The 23,104-nt window shown below is 39.5% G+C and overlaps 3 protein-coding genes and 1 non-coding gene across 5 annotated transcripts; 1 reads left to right on the forward strand and 3 right to left on the reverse strand.

Moving 5' to 3' along the window:
* Nucleotides 1-8,722, reverse strand: mep1a.2 (meprin A, alpha (PABA peptide hydrolase), tandem duplicate 2). The gene is made up of 14 exons (XM_038727754.1): nucleotides 8,572-8,722; nucleotides 8,456-8,480; nucleotides 8,310-8,363; nucleotides 8,152-8,189; nucleotides 7,992-8,067; nucleotides 7,777-7,894; nucleotides 7,401-7,576; nucleotides 6,817-7,038; nucleotides 6,247-6,393; nucleotides 4,537-4,740; nucleotides 3,868-4,314; nucleotides 1,880-2,053; nucleotides 1,496-1,700; nucleotides 1-382 (listed from the first exon to the last, which is right to left on the reverse strand). The coding sequence occupies exons 1-14, from the start codon at nucleotides 8,632-8,634 to the stop codon at nucleotides 232-234; spliced, it is 2,100 nt and encodes a 699-aa protein (XP_038583682.1). The 5' UTR covers nucleotides 8,635-8,722; the 3' UTR covers nucleotides 1-231.
* Nucleotides 8,723-10,062: 1,340 nt separating this feature from the next.
* On the reverse strand, nucleotides 10,063-16,489 carry mep1a.1 (meprin A, alpha (PABA peptide hydrolase), tandem duplicate 1). Of its 2 annotated transcripts, none has more exons than XM_038726141.1 (14): nucleotides 16,009-16,489; nucleotides 15,894-15,918; nucleotides 15,759-15,803; nucleotides 15,570-15,610; nucleotides 15,274-15,349; nucleotides 14,907-15,024; nucleotides 13,774-13,949; nucleotides 13,365-13,586; nucleotides 13,079-13,225; nucleotides 12,742-12,957; nucleotides 11,845-12,309; nucleotides 10,594-10,767; nucleotides 10,427-10,511; nucleotides 10,063-10,300 (listed from the first exon to the last, which is right to left on the reverse strand). In XM_038726141.1, the coding sequence occupies exons 1-13, from the start codon at nucleotides 16,060-16,062 to the stop codon at nucleotides 10,462-10,464; spliced, it is 1,809 nt and encodes a 602-aa protein (XP_038582069.1). In that variant the 5' UTR covers nucleotides 16,063-16,489; the 3' UTR covers nucleotides 10,063-10,300; nucleotides 10,427-10,461. The 2 variants fall into 2 exon arrangements, with proteins under 2 accessions (XP_038582069.1, XP_038582068.1); XM_038726140.1 differs by having other exon boundaries at nucleotides 10,063-10,315; nucleotides 16,009-16,487.
* A 4,674-nt stretch (nucleotides 16,490-21,163) lies between these two features.
* On the forward strand, nucleotides 21,164-21,245 carry trnas-gcu. The gene has a single exon. It is a non-coding gene; the product is annotated as a tRNA-Ser (tRNA).
* Nucleotides 21,246-21,337: 92 nt separating this feature from the next.
* LOC119908419 (protein FAM177A1) lies at nucleotides 21,338-23,055 on the reverse strand. Its single transcript, XM_038726079.1, has 5 exons — nucleotides 22,811-23,055; nucleotides 22,376-22,537; nucleotides 22,235-22,289; nucleotides 22,016-22,110; nucleotides 21,338-21,859 (listed from the first exon to the last, which is right to left on the reverse strand). The coding sequence occupies exons 1-5, from the start codon at nucleotides 22,829-22,831 to the stop codon at nucleotides 21,662-21,664; spliced, it is 531 nt and encodes a 176-aa protein (XP_038582007.1). The 5' UTR covers nucleotides 22,832-23,055; the 3' UTR covers nucleotides 21,338-21,661.
* Between the last annotated feature and the right edge of the window lie 49 nt (nucleotides 23,056-23,104).

The following is a 23,104-nucleotide window of genomic DNA, read 5'->3' on the forward strand; positions in this document are numbered from 1 at the left end:
TACCAGTGTTTTATTGTTTATTGCACTGTGCATGATTGTGAAAATTTTAATCCAATCTATACATTTTTCATCACAGAATTAATTTAGCAGACCTCATGTTATATTTTTTTAGTTTTTTTATATTTAAGGACACAAACTATGGATGCTCTCCTCAACTGATGCTTACAGACACTTTTTGCTGTGATTTCACTGCTGAATGAATGCAGAGGACAAATTCTTCCTCTGTGTGTTTTACTGAGCTCTCCTGATGATGGTGAAGATCGCCAGTGTCATAACTACAGTCCCTGCGGTGCCACCAACCAGAGCTCCCAGAATTCTGCTGTCTATGTTCATTTCTTCACATCTCTTACCAGTGTAGTAGGTAGTCTGGCTTGATGCACACCTTAAAAGAGCAGACAGAATTTGTAGTTATTTATTTATTTTATACTGAAAGAAAATTTCTGAAGCATCAATCATTACTATGAACTGAAACCTTCTTTTTGGGCACATGTATTGAATCTGCCGAATCCTTTGTAACCTGGAGAGCAGGACTAACTTGAGCAGGGGGCAGCGATCTGAATATCTTCAGACATTTGAGATATTTCTTTCTAAATATTGGATGAGAAGATCGATTTCACTCTCAGTATAAAACTAAGCTGGTAAGTGGTTAGCTTAGACGTAAAGCAGGGGGAAACAGCTAATTTTAAAATCCACCCACCATCACATTTATAAAGCTTACAGGTTAACATCTTGCAACTCTTAAATTACATGTTGTACAGCCCCATTTCCAAAAAAGCTGGCACGTTGTGTAAATATGTACAATGTAAACAGAAACAAAATGTGCAATGCAAAACACTGAAACCCCATATTTAATTGAAAATAGCACAAAGATCTATTATGTAATGTTGAAACTGAGAAATGTGATATGCCCATTTCCAATTTGACACCAGCAACATGTTTGAAAACAGCTGGGAAAGGGTCATGTTTACTACTCTGTTGCACCACCTCTTCTTTTAACAACACTGTCAGCGTCTGGGAAGTGAGGACACAAATTGCTGTAATCTTGAAAGTGGAATGTGTTTCCATTCTTGATGTAGGATTTCAGCAACAGTTCCTTTGTCGTATATTTGGTTTCATAACATGCCAAACATTTTCAGTATCGGGACTGCAGGCAGGCGAGTTTTGGACAGAGCCAAACTAGCTTCCCTCTGCTTCCAGACTTTATGCTAAGCAAAGCTAATTGACTCCTGGGTCTAGCTCCATTCTGACATAGAGTGGTATTGATTTTCACACTTAAATATTTAAACCCTTAGGGGAACAAGCCTGATGTAAGTCCTTACTCTAGCATTACCTTGTTCCTAATTGACATTGGATGTAAATTCCAATCTTTAGGTAATGATGACTGGCCAAAATATCCCAAAATACTCAAATATTCCTACAATTGAAAAAAGTTTGCATTTGGTATTGCAAATACAAGTGATGCATACCCCCCCCCCCTGCAAACACAAACACACACCTGCATGAGGCTGTCCCTCCACTCTCCACACACAAGCCGCCATTAAAACAAGGGTTGGGATGACAGAGGTTGGCAGCACGTGCTTCTCTGTGTTTTGGAGCCTCTAGTCTCATTTCCACCTCGCTGATTGGCTTCTCATCCGTGATGTCATTACTTGGGGCAACTGGTTTGACAGGCACCTCAGTCTCGATCAGGTGTGTCAAATCTGGTGAAACAACAGGTTGATGAAATGTTAACTAAGGCTAACATGGCAAGATTTGAATATAGAATTCACTGAATATGTATAAGATAAATGTGAGACAGTTTGTGGAAAATCTTTTTTAAACATTTGTGTGTATCAGCATAGTATAGCCAGAGGGTTGAGCTGATATCTTTGATTCTCACCATTGAAGTCAGCTGTAATGATGAAGTCATTGTTTTTGAGGAAGCTCCTCCTGTACAGATGATTGTGAGAAATGAATGTACTCCAGCCAAGGTCTTTGCCGCGGTAGCACTGGCAGCTATCATCCCACACTGCTCCTGAAGTATTTGTAGGTTTGTTCCAGCGGGCATCAGTGTCTGAGGGGGGAAAATGGTAAAGGAAAAAACACAAAAACAATTATGCATCTCTGAATTCCACATATTTGTGGTTGAAACACTGTGTCAAGGTAAGCGATAATACAAAGATAGATTGACCAAAATGAACAGTTCTTGTCAGAACAAACAGAAAATGATGGTCTTTTAAAATGAATACGGGCACAGTCAAGAGATTACAAAAGGTGAACCACACAAAATGTAGTAACATAGTCATGGCACATGATTTGGAGCTATTTAGCAGAGTTTCAGGAGCAGACTTCACCTCAATCATGTCACTCCCAGCATTTCCATTAACACTCCCCTAACTCAGCTCCTCTTCTTCACTCTCATGTTCTGTGCCAAAACTGAGACCAAGGCATACATTTACACAGTTACATCAACACCAGCTCTCTTCCAGGTGACATAATAACGCGCGCCATGACGACGAGTCACTGCTAAAAGGACAGTTCACTTATATCGTCAAGCTCAAAACAGCAGAAAGGCCAAAAACAAAAGCAAAAAACAAGTCAACCATAGACTGTATAAAAGAAGGCCTCAACCAACACCAGAATTACGGGGCCTCTTGACCAGGATTTACAGCAACAGTTTTTGCTTATATGTTTTTATGACTTCCTCATTTAGCCAGATGTATAAAGCAAATTATGCTCCATTATTTGACAAAATAAGATAAGATATAAATAAGATTTACAGCGCTGGAACTCACTTCCTTTTTTTGGATGGTGAGAACAAAATGAATGTACTAGCTAGGCTGATTTATACTGTTCAAATGATACCAGTATTGTTTTCAAATAGATTGTTGAAGGATTTGAACAGTTTGCTTAGCTCCTTCATATGGAGTAAGCGGAGGCCCAGACTGAACATGACAGTATTACAATTGCCTGGACCTATGGGAGGGTTAGAGTTGCCCAACATAAGATATATCAATTAGGAGCTCATTTGAAGTATATATCTGACTGGATAAAGCATGATATCACCTCCATCTGGCTCAATACTGGGTCCTCATTAGCAAATTACCCATTGCGAGATCTACTTTTTTAAGAGTCTTAAGTGATAAGAGATAACTGTGCAAACCCTATAACAATTAATACTTTGAAGGCATGGCGATCAGTCTAGTGAGAACTAAGTGAGAACTAAACTAACTTCCACTTTTACACCAATACTTAATAACTCTTAATACTTAAAAACTTATTTGCAAAAAATTGTTTGATGTCATTAGAGGAGTTGTCTCAGAAATATCAATTACCTAAACAAGATTTTTTGTTTTCTGCAAATAAGGCATTTTATTGCCTTAAGGCCCTACCTTAAGTCCCTGGCCTGGCAAATGCTGTGTGGAGTCTGTGCGGGTGTGGTTTTCTTCCATTTTTTTTGTTGTGAACTTATTATTTATTATTTATGTTGTTGCTTTAGTTATTGTTGATTGTTTCTTTTTTTTTTTGCTTTTTTTTCCTCTTTGTGAATTGTCTGTGACAAGAACCCAATAAAAAAAAGCAATTTGTCATGGCATTGGATTTATCCAGAATTTCTTACCACAGGCACCAAATGAATTAGTGTGCTCCAGTCTCTATTCTTTTGTAAGCAACATCAGCATTCATTTGGAGTCATGTTTCAGCTGACCTGATGACTACAGTCCAATATTCACTCTTTATTTGTTTTGTTTTGGTCTACACCAACCACTGAGGATAATATCTGGCTATTTAGCTTGCTAAATGCTCCACTGATATCATGGCTATACTAATATCTGTAATTTAGCTAAACCAATCGGGCAAGTTACCTAGATGCCAGTAACATGGGCCTACCTGTGGTGAAGCTTCTTGTAGAAGACATCCTCAGTTTTACATCGGGGTTCTGGTCCACAGCAGCGATGGTTGCCTGCCTGTTTTGGGCTGGCCACTGCATCACTACATCATTTTCCCCACTGCAGAGATGGAGGCTTATGCCAACATAGTCTGGGTAGGCACTCTCTTTTCCATTTGGGTAAACACTGATACCGAATGAGTAGCCCTCCGAGTTGTAGAAGCACTTGCTTTTAACCGGACTGCCAAGAGGAATGGTGGCAAGAACGCCGGTAAAGTTGTGGATTTGCCAGACAGCACTGGGGCAAACGGTCTCAGTGAGAGTGATGTCATCGATTAGGATGGCGCCCGGGGAGTTGGATGATTCTCTGATGCCTTGAAAGAAATAGCGGAACTTCTCTCTCACTTTGAGAGTCACATGGGCTATTTTCCAAGCATCATCTCCATCACCTGAAAGATAAAAAGGCTGGTTATTTATTGTGAATAGTTTACTCATTCATTATAGCCTACTCAATACTACATGATGTTTCAAATAAGTCTGACACTCATGCAATAAACTTAACCACCACATGGACATGTCTCATTAAAATTTTTGCATTGATAATATTTAATATGCACTGTGCAATAGTGTAATGCATTCTATACTGACATATGAATGGTATGATAAAATACCTGTAATGGTGTGTATCTTCCTGACTCTGCGCACAGTCCCTGTCCCATCATCGGTCCTGATCCATATCACCAGTTTGTCCCCAGCTGCTCCAGTGATCTTGTAGAAGAACTGCAGGCACTGCTCGTCTCTCTTGGGGTAGAGGATACGTGACTCCAGCAAGGCACTGCTTCCGGCTTTGTCAAACTTCATGAAGTAGCCAGAATCTGAAAAGAGATGCGGCCATTATATTTTGTTAACTGAGTTCAAATGATGATGGGGATTAGAACATAACATTATTCAGCATTTACCCAAATAGATACAAAGCTAAGAAGCATTTTAATAGTGTGGTAAGGAAAGCAACTGAATGAAATTTTATCCAAGACTGAACAAGATATTCATTTATGGAAGTCAGTCAAATTGTATCTAATTACACGTTACATTATATGTGAATACCCTTTCTCATCCACACTGGTGGCATTTAATGTTTTTGTGTGGGGCTCCACAGTCAACTTAGCAAGAATAAATATGCTTCATCACATTAGACTTTCAAAAATAAACTAGTGGGGGTGCAGTTATCTCAATTAGTAGAGTGTGCACCCCATATAAAGGGCGGAGTCCTTACTGCACTGGCCCGGGTTTGAATCCAGCCTGTGGACTTTTGCTGCTGAAACTTCACAGTTTGGTCAGGTTTAGATACTAAAACTACTTGGTTAGGTTTAGAATAAGATCATGGTTTGTGCGTACCAGACTCTGAAAGACACTCTGGGAATTGATAAGATAAGGTAAACATCACTTGTATATAGGCTTTATGATATAATAAGTAAAAATGAATAATTTAGTATGCATTTTCTTTAAGAATGTGTTGCATTTTAGAGGGGACACTTGGTCACATCATGAATAAAACATACATATTTAAATATACTTTAAAAAATTTTCTGTATTCAGATTAAGTTGTTAGAGGTGTTTTATTTTAAAATGATCATCTTTTTGTTGTTTGTCTATTATTAACCTATTCATGAGACAGATTATTTTGACAATTTAAGAAGACAATCTTCTTCTACAATTGACTTACCATGGTATTTTGATTACTGACATGTATTAAGTTTTTGGGAAATGTTTAAAAATTAGTGGGATAGAGAACCCTATGGTAGATTTTTTTCAATAGCAAGACCCTCCCCAGGGATATTTGTTTTGACAAAAACTTGCAGCAACCTCCTCCCTAATTTCTAAACTCAACCATACTTCAAGCTTAAAATGTAAATGAAACATAATCATTTTTAATTTGCCCCCAATTGTACAAAAGGTCTGGAATTAACAATCGCCAAATTGGCAATGGTAAACATTACAAATTGTGCTGAATATGCATTATATTAGACTAGATTGTTGACTCCTTGTGATACATTTCACTTTACAGTAGTTACCTTACCTTACCGTGCAGAATGTGGTGACTGTAAGTAAGCAAATTGTTATGAAGTAAATATGTAAATCTTCAATCTTTTTTTTTTTTCAAAAAAATTGATTGCCCTTCCTTCAGCACACAGAAAAAAACATAACCCTCCCCTTTTTTATCATGAAATAAAATAAATACAAGACAGCCTTTGTGTGGAGCTGGAGTGTGTGATAGTTTTTTTTGTTACAGTTTATTTGATTACAAGAGGTTGGTTTTAAGATTTGGTTGAGATTTATATTTGGTATACCTTTGTGTATGATGTCTGAAATGTGCTTAGTACCTCTGCAGCGTCCTGCCAAGGTGTGGTCTGTAGCAGCTGGAGTGCTCAGCGTCTGGATCCATTCTCCGCTGTCCTCCTCATTCTGGATCATTCCACAGATGTTGATCAGCTCAAAGGAGCACTGGTCCAGGAGAGTGTGTGTGTTGGCTGGAACAGGACAGTTATCAACAGTCAACCTACAAAGCTTAAAGCACTACAGAGAGGGCAGAGAGGAGCACATGCTTGAAGATAATCAAGAAAATATGAAGGAGCAATAAATTAGTAGGTTTTTAGTATAAATCTCTCTAGTGTGACTCTAAAGATGCAGCCTAGAGTTTTGTCTTATAAAGGTCATATTCACATTAAAGTTTTGATCCATCATTGCTCTGAAGGTTCAGATTAGTGCAGTTTAAAGATGAGAAAACAAATGTATGTCAGGTCTAATGTGACTGCTCTCACAGCAGTTTACACACCTGGACTGTCCATGTTGAGCAAAGTGGTACAGACCACTTTCCCTGTCAGGATATACAGTACGATGTCAACCAGTTGCCTTTCTCTAACCTTTAGGCAGATGTGAAAGGAGACACTCACCACAGTCATACATGCGGTTGAGCCTGGTAATATCTACAGCACTGAAGTCCAGCCGCTGGCCAATGACCTGGTTAAAAAATGGTATGGTGGTGGTGATCGTGGGGATGCTTTCATTCTTGTTGAAGGACAGAGGTCGGTAGTGCATGATGGACTCATAATCATACGGCGTGTTCAGATCGGTGATGAAGTCATCCTCATACTTATTGAAGTTGTGCTCCTTCCCTGTGAGGAGAGAGTAACACTGCCATGTAGATAGTCAAGTGACAGTATATTAACTCCTTCAGTTTTACCACACAACATATGTAGAAGCTACAAACCCCACAGCTATAAAAGTATATGCATAAATAGTTTCCAAAAACTACAATATAGTAGTTTTTGGAAACTATCTATGCATTGCATGACAGATTAAAAGACACAATCTAAACGCCAAAACAGATACAGCCTTTTATCACATTGCAAATAAAACCAGGGCTGCAGCTAGCATTGAGGACATAGAGGTATATCTGTGAATTTGGGAAGTTAAAAATCAAGTCAATAGTCCTGAAAAATAATATATTTAAAAAAACGAAATAATTGTGTCCCACCTTCTTCAATCTGGTCCCACCAGATTTTGACATAGTTGTCTCTGTCTGAGCGAGACTGTTCGTGGTAAAAGCCCAGAGCATGGAGGAGCTCATGCTGCACAATGGCTTTAGTGTCACACCTGGCCCCAATGGACACATTCTGGCCTATTCCATCGTCTCCAACATATGACCAGCATCTGAATTGATGGAAAATTCTAATGACAATACATTCAATCTGGTGCTGTTAATGAGCTTTACATAGCATTTCATCCCCTCTGCATTTCCTAATATTTTGTTCTTAAAAGCCTTGGATTTGATGACTTGATAGCATGGCCCATAAAGTTGTGAAACCGGAAACCGGCGAGATTATTCCTGAGTCAGCGTGGCTGCAGCTTACCCAGAAAGCTTGGTGAAGGAGATGTAACTGGTCTCTCCCTCATAGGGCTTGAAGTCCACACAGGATCTCAAACGGTATTCCTCAAACGCCTGGAGGATCACACCTTTTGCATTCAGTTCTAGAATAATGGAAAAGAATGAATGAATTGTTTAACATTTTCAACAATGTTTTTTGCTGGTAGAAATGTATTACTATTGTATTTGTGCGCAGTGTACCTAAAGAATCAGTTAAGATATAGGGGATGGGAAACTTCCATCGTCTTGTTTGATCAAGGATTGCATTTCTGCTGGGCTGCAAGACACATTGAAAGTGTTGAGGAGTGTTTTAGGGTCTTGACAAACAGAATCTCTCCACACAGACTCTCTGTATACTTACACTACCAGCAATGTCTCCCTCAAACAGGTGTTCTAACCCTAAAGATGCAGAAAAATACATATTTATATGTATATGCATATATGTACATATGAATTATCAGTCAACAAAGCAAATGATCAGAGTGCATGTATCAACAGGAGAGAGCTTAAAAAGTTTACCCTTATTGATCTCAAGTATGTCGTCCCTTAGTTCACCAGCATCTGCATTATCACCTGGAAGAAAAATCTCTTGTTAAAGCAAAAAAAAAAAAAAAAAACAAGCTTGTTTTATGTGCATATGATCAGAGAAGTTACTAGGAACAAACCGGTACGTGTCGGAGCAGCTTGCACCTAGCACACAAAAAGAGATATGTCTCAATTTAAACCTTCTACAGAAAGATTTAAGTTTGATTCAGTTTCAACTACTTCAAAAATTCCCTACCTTCAAAACCACAAAGACTCCAATCAGTGCAGCAATCTTCCCCAAACCGTTTCCAGAGCCCATGTTCTTATCCGGACAGATATGTGTTTCTCTGATGCCAGTATAAACATGCCCATAAAGACAGCAGCAGGAGAGGAACTTTGATCAGGATTATAGTGTTAAATGAATAACAGGCAATTCACACATGTCCTCGCTGCTTCTTCACAACTGACTAGTTATCAGGTGTTCTGGCATTTACAAGTGATGACACCATTAAACGGTTGGCCTTGTACAGACACAATGGGATCACCAACAGATTAATATGGACTGATATTAAGTCCAATAAAACAGGCAATTATATTATTTATGGGTTTGATCTTTTGATCTTTTACCACATCATGTAGGGTAGTAGTTCAGAAAGCAATCTTGCAGTGCAGGACGACGGGAAGAGCTGCCTTCTTGTGGCAAAACATTATTCTCTTTGTGTTACGTAAAGAAACTTCTCATTCAGTTCATTCAATTCTCCTGTAGTGATTTATTAGATTGATGACGCCTTCAAGGTGTGCATTAAAGTTCTTGGGTAGAGAGCAAAGATGTACATAAAGAGCAGAACTCAGGATAGGACAGTAAATAAAGTGCTGACACTTAAATCTGTGGTGCCATAACACCTCTAATACCTGATAAGGTGATATATTACATTGTTCTTATTTTTTTATTACTGCTAGCTAGTTAAATGTCAACGCAGCTGATTTAGTTCATATCAAAGGGGTACTTGAGTGATTTCTAATTGCACTTCCATAAAGTTCAGGGACTCAGACACAGGTGTAAAAAAAACAATGGACAAAACAAAGTAGCAAAGGTCAAGCTAGCCTCTTTTTTTTTTCTATTTTATTATGCTTCAGTCATTCAGCCTGACATTAGGTTCCTGTTAGCCATTTTCTTGTGGCGAGGGGAGGGGGTGGTATTTTTATTTTATTTTTTGTCCTGAATGATCAATTGGCTTCTACGAGGGGAAACTGTCCTCCACGGTCACTACACCAGACCTATTTGATTTGCAGTACCAGACAAAGATGCGGGCTGTGATTTAGAGGTTTGGAAACAGGCTAGAAAGTCAAGCTCCAAAACTGCCTGATCCCACATTTCCCATTATACAACCAATAGCCTCTTTTTGACATCAAAGACCCAAAGACATCATCGGGGTTTTTTCCTTCAAGCTGACAGAGCTGCTCCAGAGCCACAGAAGACTACTGTTTTCACAGGCTGACTGACGACTAAACTGATCTAATTGTGTTTTATGGTGTTCCTCTTTTAAGAGTAGCAGTCAGTCTAAATCATGTTGGTTATTGTTGTGTTATATTCACTTTTTGCATCCTTTTATAACAAATCCAAATATAAATACTGGATTATTGATTTACAACTTAAATATGCATTCTTCTCATTTCATGGGCTCTAATGGTCACTCACATGGCAGCCATTTTGGCATCACAAAACGAAAGAAATATACCACAGGCGTGTTCTTTAATAGGCTAATTTAATAGTTTTATTAAGACAATAGTTCAGTGAGAAGGAACTTTGTTGTTCAAAATGATGACCTTTTTCCAAAGCTTGATATATATTTCTACTTATATATATAGATTATAAAACAAATATAACTTTACAGTCAATATGTTGTAAATTATGTGCAGAATTCTGATGTCACAGCAGTAATTATCCATCCTTTCTTCATCTTCAAAGGTTGTTCTCATCCCAGCTGCATATGTTGCATCTGATTATTTCAAATGAAAAAAAAACAAACAGTAAACACAAACACAACAGAGTCAGTTCACATGGTCATGTGCACTTACAAGTGTGATATAATCCTTAAAATGGATCTTACCTCCAGTTACTCATGATATAAAATCATGTGTGACATCACTCCTTTGGCTCAATGGGAACTTCTGTTTTAATCAGCGATGTTATATCTGTGAACAGAGACATTATTCCTTGTCATGACTGCCTCCTGCCATGAAACACATACTATAATACTGAGCACAGACCACTAACCGTCAAAGTCGACGAAGATGATGAGGTCATCGTTCTTGAGGTAATTACGCCGCCTGAGGTCGAAGTGCTTGACAAAGTTACTCCAGCCCCACGATTCACCTCTGTAGCATTTACAGGAAGGGTCAAACGTCCCCACCTTAGAAGGATTGTCCCAAAACAACTCTCCATCTGAATCTAGAGAACACAAAAAGACAGAGGAGCCATGTGAGGAGCGATGCCTCTATTTGAACGATACTGTAGTCATCGAAGAACAACATGTGACTTCATATTGTTGAACAATAACTATCAGATGGACTGTCAAAACATTTTGTAGGGACATTCATGTTGGACAGAGGATGAATCCTAATGACTTTGGCGATCCCCTGACTTTTCCACTTGCATCATCATGTGGTTGACATGAAACATTCATGCCACCCCTTCAGGATAAATTGCAATAACTTTGGTGATCCCATTTCATGGAGCACCAGAATTAGGTCACGCGTCCTGAAACATTATTTACCCATCAGCCTCAGCTGTACCTGGTAAATGTCAGAGTGTAACCATTGTAATTGTGAGCATGTTAGCATGCTGACCTTAGCATTCAGTCAAAGTTTTTATTTTGTTGTTTTTTTTAAACCTGTCCTGCCCAGCAGCCTGGTATAGAGTATGATGACCTGGATACCATATTAGTTATAGTTATAGTTGACAACGCAATGCCGACGGAACGCAAGAAAGCGTAACCCACGGAAGAGCAGCGGCCGGACCGACCGCGGCACGCACACAACATAGACCAGTGCCCCAACCAGCAGCAAGTCCCAGCCCGGCAGCAAACACGCCACGCAGGTCACCGTCCCCCCAACCGCCGGAAAAAACTAAGGCCGCCGGCGCCAGCCGACATCCCCCATGCCCAGCACGCCCCCCGGCCACTGTGCAACATCTGTGCTGTTTATAACAACTAAACTAAAACATTTGGAGATCTTGTCTTCAGTGGTTAAGACGTAAGCTCAAAATTGACCTTTTAAAGTAATATTTGTTGCTATGCAAGTAAAAGCATAGAGCATTTACTTGTTTAAAGGGATGAATAAATAAAGTTTCAGTGTCCAGTTGAATATGGTTTTAGTCTATGAAAGATCTGACCTACACGACCCCCCACCCCCCACCCCCCAAGCATACTTATTATTATGTTGTATGCCTGTTGAATCTGTATGGATGATGTCCTCGTTGTGCCCTACTCTTGATCGCTCTGGGGATAAATAGATAAGGAGCACTTACTCTTCATCATATCAGTTGTGAGGCTGCGCGCGGTGGACATCCTCAGCTTAATGTCTGGGTCTTGGTCCATCACCACCAAGGTGGCCTGTCTGTTCACCGCTGGCCACTGCATCACCACATCATTGTCACCGCTGGCCAGGTGGAAGTACAGCCCAGTATAGTTCCCCGTGTAATCAGTGTAACTCGACAACGGCACGATGCGGACGCCGTAACCATAGCCTTCGGGGCTGTAGAAACGAGGGCTGTCAATAACTGTGTTGATGTCAGCCGTTTCCATGATCTTGGAGAAGTTCTGGATCCTCCACACGCCGTTCGGGCAGCGTGTCTCAGTCAGGCTTATGTCGTCGATGTAGATGCCACCGGTGGATGCAGAGGGATCACCACGCACAGCTTGGAAAGCATAGCGGAATTTCACGCCTACCTCCATTGCGACATGGGCAATCTTCCATGTGTGGTCAGAATCCGCTGTGTACAGGGAACAGGGAAAAGAGGAGATGCTACTGTGTATGGCAAAAATATTTGCACGTTAACCATTGGGATAGTGAAGTAGTGAGGTTTTGCTTAACATTAGTTAAAGTATTTACTGTACAGGAATAGTTTTGGGAAAGGGTTAGATGAAATGATGAACCACTCTCATATCTGGCCATTAAGTATGAATCAAGAGCCAGCAGGTGACTATCTTAGCTTTAAAATAATGGCACAGTATCAAACTTCACTTCACTATTCCAAATATTGACAGTCACTGTCTTGTATGTTTCATGTCTAAAAATAACTTTTGAAACTAATAATAATTTTACTACCGAGCAGCTAAACAAATATTCAAATGAATATTTGCCTCGATGCAAAGTTCTGCGGTGAAACTTGTTACCGACGTAAACATGCCCACTTATTAAATACCATAAAAGGTGTGTATTTTCTTCATTCTACGAACGGTGCCTGTGCCATCATCCACTTTGACCCAGATCACCAGCCTGTCCTTGGAGCTTCCAGTCATCTTGTAGAAGAACTGCAGACACTGAAGCGCCCTCTTGGGGTAGAGGGTTCGGGATTCCAGCAGAGCAGACTCCTGAGGCTTCCCAGTCATGGTACTGAACTGCATGAAATACCCAGCATCTAGCAAGTCACAAAAAATAAGTCAAGCTTTGACCGCATACTGCTTATTTTCTGCTCATGCTCTCTGAACTGGGAATAATCATTAGTTAGACTTTTAAAAGAGGCATTATTCAATTCTAACCTCTGCATTTTCCAAGGAGTGTGTGATCCTCTGCACCCTCACTGCTTTTGGTATGGACCCAGTCAGCATCATCAGAGGAGGACTGGATCATCCCACAGATGCTGGCATACTCAAAAGAGCACTGATCCAGCAGGGTGAGAGGACCAGCTGCGGAAAAGGGGGTGACGATTTGCAAGGTCATTTCAAAGCTTTGATACATTTTGTGCATAGCAGACTTCCTATAGACTCAAATAATAATAATTCTGCATGTCAACATAGGAAATTGTCTCTTGTAACCTATACGCACAGCAGTTGTACATCCGGTTGAGCCTGAGGGTGTCCATCTTGCTGAAGTCGAGGTACTGGCCAATGATGTTGTAGAACTCTGGGATTTTGGTGGTGACAGTGGGGATGGATTCATTCTTATTGAAGGAGAAGGGCCTGTAATGCATGATGGACTCGTAGTCATACGCCGTGTTTTGATCGGTGATGTAGTCATCGTTGTATTTGTTGAAGTTGTGTTCAAGACCTGCGGGAAACCATGTTCGTTTAGTCACTCTTACCACACAAATTGCCAAAATAAGAGTTAAATACATGCATTTCTGGGTTTAAAATGTCTAACTAGAGAAAAATACATTTCATAGCATTACTCCCAGTAGTAAAATATAGTTTTTACAGATTATGAATGATAAAAGAATCTCTGGACCTCAACGTACCAGGTGTGACCTGATCCAGCCAGATATCGACATAATCATCTCTGTCTGTGCGGGACTGTTCGTGGTAAAATCCCAGTGCGTGGAGTAGTTCATGTTCAATCACCGCCTTGTGGTCACAACCCGGCCCCAAAGATAGAATCTGGCCAGTCTGCTGGTCACCAACGCTGGAGAAACACCTATGACAGCAGAAGTGATTCTAGTTGTGGTTAAAAATGCAAAAGAATTTCAAAGAGAATGGTCAGAATCAAAGCAGAGGAGGTCCGAGTTATTCTGACTTTTGGTCAAGCTCCAAAAAGGCCTGGACCCTATATTTCCCATAATTTAACCAATTGTATCTTTTCGTTCGCTACACCCTGGTAAACATCATGTCTTCTTCTTCAAACCCAAACTAGATATTATTATCAAAGATGACCCTGATGACATAACCAGGGATTATTTTGTCAGACTTGTCAAAGCTCCTCCAGAGCCACAGAGGATGTTACACAGCTGTTTTCAAGTAGTACTGAGTAGTACTTCTCTTAAGGAGTAAACTGACCTTAATGTGTGAAACTCTTGCTACACTGTAGATACAAACAAACTGAGAGTTTGAGTAGATATAAAGTGTTAATCCCAACTAAAGATATATTTTAGTGTTGTGTTGTTTATTATATTGAAACGGTTTACTGTAAATGAGACTAAGTAACGTTTGAGAGAACAAATATTAGATTCTTCGTCATAAGTTGAATTAAGTTGAATTAATAAGACATGAAACACACTGCTTAGTACAGTACTCTTGGGCTGTTACAGTTTTAGTTGGTCTGCTATGATCAGCAGCTAGCCAATGTTCGCAAACTTTAGGTAAATATTGCTGTCTTAAAGACATTACTGAGTCAGTTTTCTGACTTTATAACTCACCTCCAATGTAATACTGTTACAATAGATTAGCATTTTAGCTAAATGGAATATTATCCTTTAACTGTCCGCTGTAGCCACCATTTTCAGTTCTGGCTTTGACAAAATAATGCACACCAGAATCTTGAATCCATGATTTAAGCTGATATCACTGGAAAGAGACTGGTATGTATTCTGCAGCAGCTGTCAACAGAAGATTTTTGCAAACACAGTAAACACAAGTAATAACACAAGAGCCATACCCTCCTCTCTTCTCGAACTTGATGAATGTCTTCTCTCCCTCATAAGGCTTGAAGTCAATACAAGACTTCAGCCGGTACATTTCAAAAGCCTGGTGGACGCAACCCTTGGCATTCAGATCTGAGGAGTGAAGGAAACAGTCACAAAAGAGGACAGAATTTTTCATCCAGATGGTAAGAAGACTCTGAGGAATCTGTAAATAACCCAAGAACACTGCAAGGTTTTTATTTTTTCAAAAATGCGGTGCTTGTTTGTGTGACACAAATGGAACCATAATACATGGGGCTAACTGTTGCCCATACATACGACAGTCTGTGTTTGCAGTCTATACGATGTTCAGAGTGTACTGAAGATTGAAAAGAAACTCACCCAAATCATCACCCAGAATGTAAGGGATTGGAAATTTCCATCTGTATCTTTTGTCAATCAGGGCATTCCTTCCTTTCTGTAGCATAATAGGGGAGTTGAAAAAGTACTTGAACAAACTCTGACATTAAAGACTATTAAAAACACACAATAAAAATGCAAGCTCTGCAGTTACTTGAGAGCAAGAGGACCCACAGTCCCGACAGTCAGACATGTGATTGCATATGGCAACAGATCAAAGCTGATAACAATCTTTTTTTTAAAAAGTAGGAAAAGATCCCCAACAAAATGCAACTTACAGGAATTAAAATGTCCCCTTCAATCAGGTTGGCATCTGATCCTGCAGCACAGGCACAAAAACAACACATGATATTTCAATCAGCAATAAACACGCAGTTGTACTCAACATTTTACATATTAGTCTAGTAAATACAGGAACGCAGTGTTGATGTTAAGGGGTAATGAACACCTGAAATGTTGTAGCTCACCTGCGTTCAGGATGGGGTTCTCATCCTCACCATTGTTATACACTTCTGTAACACAAACACAGACATGGCTCAGAGTCTTTTCACGGCCTTTCAACAAATGTTATTCATTTCAAGAAAGGTAAGTTTTTGACATACCATGTACCTTAGGGGAAACTGGTATCTGAATAAAACAATACCGGTTTAAAGTCATCACTCAGTTAACGGCCATATCACATCATTTGTGGTAAATAATTCATTAATAATTACTTACAGTGTATGAAGCAGCTATAGCCAGGAGTCCAAATAAGAGCACTCTCTCCATCATGCTGAGTTTCACCTAGTAAATGTTGCTGCTTTGGTTTAAATTTGCACATTAACAAGATATGACCTTCAGTCCTCTTGGTGAAGTATATGTAGGCTATAAAGAGTAACTGAAGGACTTTGACTCAACAGTGTTACTGATTTGTGAGCCGATTTATGAAATGTTGCAAGTGGCATGCACTTTTTTTAACACTACACGTGTACCTGTTATCTGGCTTATTATCCGATATTGTGATAACATCACATAGCACCCATGAATTCATAAACCCTCATTGAGTTTGTGTGACGTTATACCTGCAAAAGGTTGACTTGAGATGTTTGTGTAACCATGTTTGTGTTAACATCTCAAGTGCAGCAAGGCTGTTGACCAGGTCTAGCAAGACAAGTCAGACCACATCCATCCCGTCATCGTTACATTGATGTTTTAATGTTTTGTCGATTTATTGTTATTTATTAGTATTTTATGTTGTTGTTGTTGCTTTTGTCTTATTATTGTCTCTTAGTATGTATATGGTTTCATTATTCTACTCTTGTAAAGCACTGTGTGACTAAGGTGTTATATTAAATAAACTTTACTTACTAAATTCACCAAAGGCATGTGTCTTATCCACTGCTCCATCACCACCTACCACCGTTTTCTCCAGATGTTTATTTTTCCCCAATATATGTAAGGTATACAGATATTGGAGAATCTCATAACTTTGAAAGTTATGGCTGGACATCAATAAAACTACTGGTTCTGATATCTGTTTTGTTATGGTTTCAGTAAAGCAAATTTCTTTTGTAAAAACTAGGCTACTTGGTAATAGAGCTGATCTGATTTTGTAGGCAAAGGTGATACTTCCCACGTCAATGATCATATTCAACCACTAGATGGCGCTAAGTACCCAGACCACTTCAATTCACATGGTATCTCAAGCCTGCTTGAGACTGGATTAGATGTACAGGTAGCCTACAGTGACTGCGCACAGCGTGGATGCACACATCCATGGCGCACAGATTCACAAACATGCAAAGACAACATAGACCCCAAGTGTAGACCAGAAGTTAGTTATATGGTTTTGGATTAATATTTTCAAAGTAAAGGAATATTTTACACTTTCCAGTTCCAGCGGTTTGTTGCTATGACTAAGTTTAAGTATTTTTTCACGACTTCTTAAGTCCGGTAAAGTTGGAAATATAGCTATTCACAGATTTGAACTTCCTGGATCAATAACTCATAAGCGAATATGTTTGAAACAAAAACGACTCATCTGTGCTACTGTGGTAAAGTAGACAACAAACTAACTTACAAGCTAATTTTCACCAAAAATATAATTGGATTCTACATGCAGCCGGTTCTGATGATGTAGAAAAATGCTACCTTAATGCAGATTGATGGCATCTACCCTACTGCACCTAAAACAAATGCAAAATAGCATAGACTGTGAGATAGTGATGTGCAGATCGATCCTATTTAGGCTATCTATATTTCTACCAACGATTCCTGCTCTAGGATTGATACTCATATAAAAGGATCGAAATCTAAAATCAGTCATTTGGAGTGAGTGTGTGTTTTATCAGAAGTACTTACTTACTGTCACCAGGATGGTAATTATACTCGGTTGATAGGAACTACTTTTCCTTCCGCCTGTCAAAGTCATGCTTGCGCTACGGCTCTGTGACGGCTAAACATCTGAGATTAAGTCTGTCACAATAATAGGGTGATGTTATGAAGCGGCAGTTCTGAGCAGGATATTTTGATTATAACTAAAGAATATGGCAGTAGTTTGATGTCTTGTCATTATGCAGCTATTATTTTGAATTGGTAAGGCTACAGCCTACTCCTTATTTCTCTAAATACAGAAACGCGAGGGGAGAGGTCACATTAAACTAGAAATAAAATTAAAAGTAAAATTAAAAAAGTATAGGTATTGGTATCTGCAATACCAGCCTGGGTAATACTTGGTATTGGATTGTCTAGGAATTAAGTAGTATCGCACATCACTACTGTGAGATGAGTGCGCAAGGACCGTCTACAAAGTGCAAGGCCGAAAAGACATGCCTGCTACAGAAATATTCAAAGACTTCACTGTTACAGAGAAGTAGGCCTAGTGTCTCCAGAATCACCTCCCACATCAGTGACCATCCGGCTGGTTATTTTACAACACTTAGTTAGAAAGAAAATGGGTTACTGTATAATTTCTGGGAATTTTAACTTTCAAAAACTTTGCTGTTATACAGTTTAGTGTCCTGAAAATTATAACATACTGGCATTTATTTTAACCAGCAGCAGAGCTTGATGTGTGAGGTAATTTTGGAGACAGTTACACTTCACTTAACAGCATCGGCATCGCCAGGTCAGTTTTCCGGGGCTTTAGCCAACGATCGGCCCTTAAAGCATAGGCCTATACTGACATTGGGCTGGCCCAATCACATCTCTTACAGCACCCACTCCCTCCCCCTCTGCTCGAGCTGTTTCTTGTGTTGTGGGCCAAAAAATAAAATAATTCGTCAAATGCGCAAAAATAACTGATATACAGATATGAGCTAAAAAAAAAAAAAATAAGCTACTGATTACTGCATTACATTCTATTACATTTTTACATTTTCAATTGTTCTTCACTTTATAAAAATAAAGACATTTCCACCATAAATTGGTGCAGAAAATGTCTCCAGAATTCAGGAAATGAAGCGTTCAATGCTCAAAATCTTCTGGGGTTGGACCCCCACACCAATCAATCAATAAATAATTCTTAACTGAATTCAGATTAAATAAGCTAATTTATCATTGTGGTGATAAGGTGCCATATGCACATTTAAAAAATTTTTAGGCTAATTCAGTCGTTCAAAGAACGTTTCGTTCATAAGACCTAATCGTGTATATGACTCGAGAGGAACGGGTTGTCTGAGTGAGTGATTCGTTCATTTTCACGCATGCGTGAAGGATCTTGGACTCTGATGTTCACTCATCACACGTCAGCTGCATGGGCTCTGTCAGCACAGGAAACAGAATTGATTAATTCACGACTCTCAACTGTGGGTCTGTTTGAGTCGTTTATTTGTCATGTGACATCTCGGCTACAGGGCTGTGGTAAGCAGGAAGCACAGGAAACAGAACTGATTAGTTCACGACTCTCAACTGTGGGTCTGTTTGAGTCGTTCATTTGTCACGTGACAGCTACTGTGGAGGAGGAATGAACTACTCGTTCACCACTCACATGGGTCCTCCTCAGTCTTTCGTTCACTCGGCAGGTTGAGTTACTGCCAGCGCCGGAGAATGAGAGGCAGGTCGGCTGTTGATTACATATTGACAACATATTTCTGTGGTTTTTACATGGTTTGATTTGGTTGTGGGCCCAGGGGGGGTTATATAATAATGATATACAGTAATGAAGAGGTAAATTTGTGCGTTATACTTTGTCAAATAAAGCAAGCCAGGCAGCCTTCCATGTTTGAGAACATAGAGGGCTGCAGCGCCACATTAACCAGCCTAGTTAAAATGAACGAAATGACTCAAAAAAAGATGAGTTTATTTTAATAAACAAGATTTGAATGAACGAGTCTGTCAAAAGACTCGAACTTGCCATCACTAAGAAACATATCTAACAGCCTTAGTGCATTATATTACACTATATTCTTCTTATTTTGAATTGTCACGTGAGACATTTCCTCAATACATTTGTACAAAGAAATTCACCAGAATGCAGAAAATTAAGTGTTTAAAGCCCACATTTTTCAGGGGGAGGACCCCCCAATTAATATCAGTGTTAATTATTATCAGTAGTTATTACAAAATTCATAATAAATGTAGCCTATATATATAATTTATTGTTGCTATAGACTACTTTGGGTAGGCGGCAATGGTGGGTGGGTTAAAACATGAAAGATTCCTGTGCTGGGCTAAGCCCCCAATGTTTCAAGAGCCTGGAAACGCCCCTTACTACATTTCTGTAGTAACTTATGTCTTTTCGGTGTTGCACTTTGTAGACAGTCACTACGCCCTAAACAGTGTTTTACTAGGCTACACTTTAACGTTACAGGTGTTGTGTCGAATTTTGCCTGCCTGCCGAGAACTGCATGCACCTCATGGGTGATAACAGTCATTTAAGCTGAGAAAAGAGGTGGATGCCGAATTATGCACCTCTTTGGGTCCTTCTCAGACACTTTGCTGTGCTCATTGATCAAACAGCGTTATCACCACATATATTTACTGAATGTCAAGGAATGGTACTTCTACAAAGTGTATTAAAATACTAAACGTTCATAAAATATATACTTCGAATCATTTATCACCATTGATGAAGCCTACAAAGAATATTACAGCGTTTAAAAGCATTATTTGGAGGTGTATGCAATTTTCGGCAGGCAGGCAAAACTATATAATAAATGTATATAAATATAGTCCAACATAACGAAGAAAAGTGAACTGTAAAATGACTATCTTCGTAAAAGGGTTTCTAAAAATCAAGGAAATTTCTCATTTTCACTCCAGTGGAAAATATTAAGGTAATATAAGTTATGACGTCCTTAGATTCTCCAAAATTAACGTTAACCAGTCCAAGAGCTTTTGTTAACATTCATTAACGTTACCGTAAAACGTACCTTGACTGCAGCTAAGTTATAAGAATACCCGTTTTAAACATAGACTGTATTTTTTAACGCGTTTAGCTTGTCGATAGATGTGGTATGAGTTAAACAAGATATTCAGAAATCAATGTAACGTTATGCTAACGTTATTGCTAAGGTAACCTACGGTGAGTGGTGTTCCAGAAAACGTAAGCTAAACGTTAACTAACGACCTCGCAAACCTAATTACACCGAATGTCTTGTGATTTGTTTGGCATGAAAAATATAGGGTAACTTAACGTTAATAATAACGTTAGATAACACAGACATGTTATCCACAACGTTAACATTTAAAAGTTTACATAGTCGTAGCTAACGTTAGCATGGCTTATTAGCATATTAGCATCGCTTACTAGCACGTTAGCTAACGTTAAATAGGTCACCCCAGGTTTGTTGACCAAGTTGAGTATGAATATGTGAATGTAAAATTATAAACACCTGTCAAGAAATAGTTTTCTATATTTATGATGATACGATATCAGTTTAGTAGCATCGTGGACGAGGTGGCCGAGTGGTTAAGGCGATGGACTGCTAATCCATTGTGCTCTGCACGCGTGGGTTCGAATCCCATCCTCGTCGGCAGTTTTTAATGCTTTTATTTTCATTAATCAGCCATTTCATATACGTGGTGAGCGATTCACGTGGTTGTGTATATTTTATTTATCACTATATTTTGTGGTCCCCTTTCGATACAAAGCAAACAGCAGCATAGCATTTCTCTTTGGCAGACCAGCTGCTTATGCATCCATGATCAATTTATGCATCGATTTATATAGATTACATAAAGAAAATTGCAATCTCAATCTTGCACCCTCCTTTACAGTCACACCCTGAAATCTTTAAGACTGTCTTGTATGTTTTTTGTAAAATTACCATATTACAAACAGCCCCAACATACTTTAAGCAAGCATTATGATATTATTTTTTGTGTACCGTACACTTTAAACAAAGGCTTTAACATCATGGTCTTCTTTTAGTTTTATTTCCAAATAATCCTAATCTGCTTGATAGCCTCTGTTGTGACAGCCTTCAGAATATATCTCCATGTGATTCTCAGCAGAGCTCTCCTGGGAATCGGAGGGACATCGGACGTCTCCTATTGCTCCATAACGACTCCTGTCCAGGCCTGAAGAGATGTGCATCTCCTCTGCCTGTTCTTTCATGACATGGTCTGTGGCTTTGCTGCTTGTTGTCTGTGAGTGAAATAGAGAAAATTCAGAGAATGAAATAGGAGTAAATAACCAGCAAACTATTTCTGTATTATTGGCATTTCCTGCCCTGGCAAATCACACAATTATTTAAGCGAGTTAACTTTTTGCTTGTTTTGTTGCTCTTAAATTTTACATTACCTTGTGGACCCGATGATGTTGATCTATGGCGTACTGGTATTTGGCTGCATTCAGACCAAGTGCACCAGCTAGTCTCTCTCCAAGGAAATCACAAGCTAATTTGGGACACAACAACATAGATATCTCATCTGGTCACTCAGTGAAACTTTCTTCATAGCTAAAATGAGGCTACTGTTTATTTAGTATGCCTCAGATGTAGTTAATTGTCACGTTACATACTCAGCAGTGAAATCCTCCCAACTCGTATGGCCACATTCTTGAATGAGAACCTAGTCTGACAAGGCAGAAAGAGAGAACAGATGATATTAGTGCTACTCGATGACTTCTAACATGACATGTTTTGCTTAAACAGTGTCCCACCCTCTCTGCAGGTTCTGTGAAGGGAGGGCTGTTTGATGGCTGCTCTTCTTCCTCCTCACTGTCTTCTTCCTCCAGAGTTTCACCGCTGGAGAAGTGGATGATCCTCCTCTGTTTGGTCATGGCAGGATCCCCAGACTCTGTTTCCTGGATGCCTAGTGATGTCTACCAGATAGGACAGGAATATACATCAACTTTTTGTTTGCATTCTAATGAACGCATTGTCCTTGTGGCTCATTATCTGCGTCCATCATGTTGTAATTTTATAGGCCTTTTATACACAGACTGCATCGGGCTCCAGAGTGAAGATTCACCAATGTCTGGTCACAACTTTCAAACAGTTGTTGAAAGTTAACTTACACCTTTGCTAGAGTGTTACTGAACACAACCTGAGCTAATATGTCTGTTTGTCTTGCTTCATTGTCTTGCTTCACTTACTTCCTGGTAGCTGTTGTTCATTCTTCAGGTACTGCAAGTCTTTCTTTATCGCTCCAGTGCAGCACTGTTGACTTTTTCTCAGGCCACGGCTCTACTGTATGTCCATCCACGCTGACTCTCCTGTGTGGAGGAAAAAAACTACAGGACACAGGATCAGTCTTGAAACCTGAGACGCCAGATAGAGCAGAACAAACCTTATCACAGGCAAGTAGTTAGACAGCTGCCACTGTAACGCAATCAGTGTCAGTCTCGGGCTTGAGGGGCTGGGCTTGCGGTGTTGTGTGTAGAATGTCA

Source organism: Micropterus salmoides, unplaced genomic scaffold, assembly GCF_014851395.1.
Source record: "Micropterus salmoides isolate LMB-PRFRI ecotype aquatic unplaced genomic scaffold, ASM1485139v1 Ms_hic_scaffold_18, whole genome shotgun sequence".
In the NCBI taxonomy this organism is placed as follows: Eukaryota; Metazoa; Chordata; class Actinopteri; order Centrarchiformes; family Centrarchidae; genus Micropterus; species Micropterus salmoides.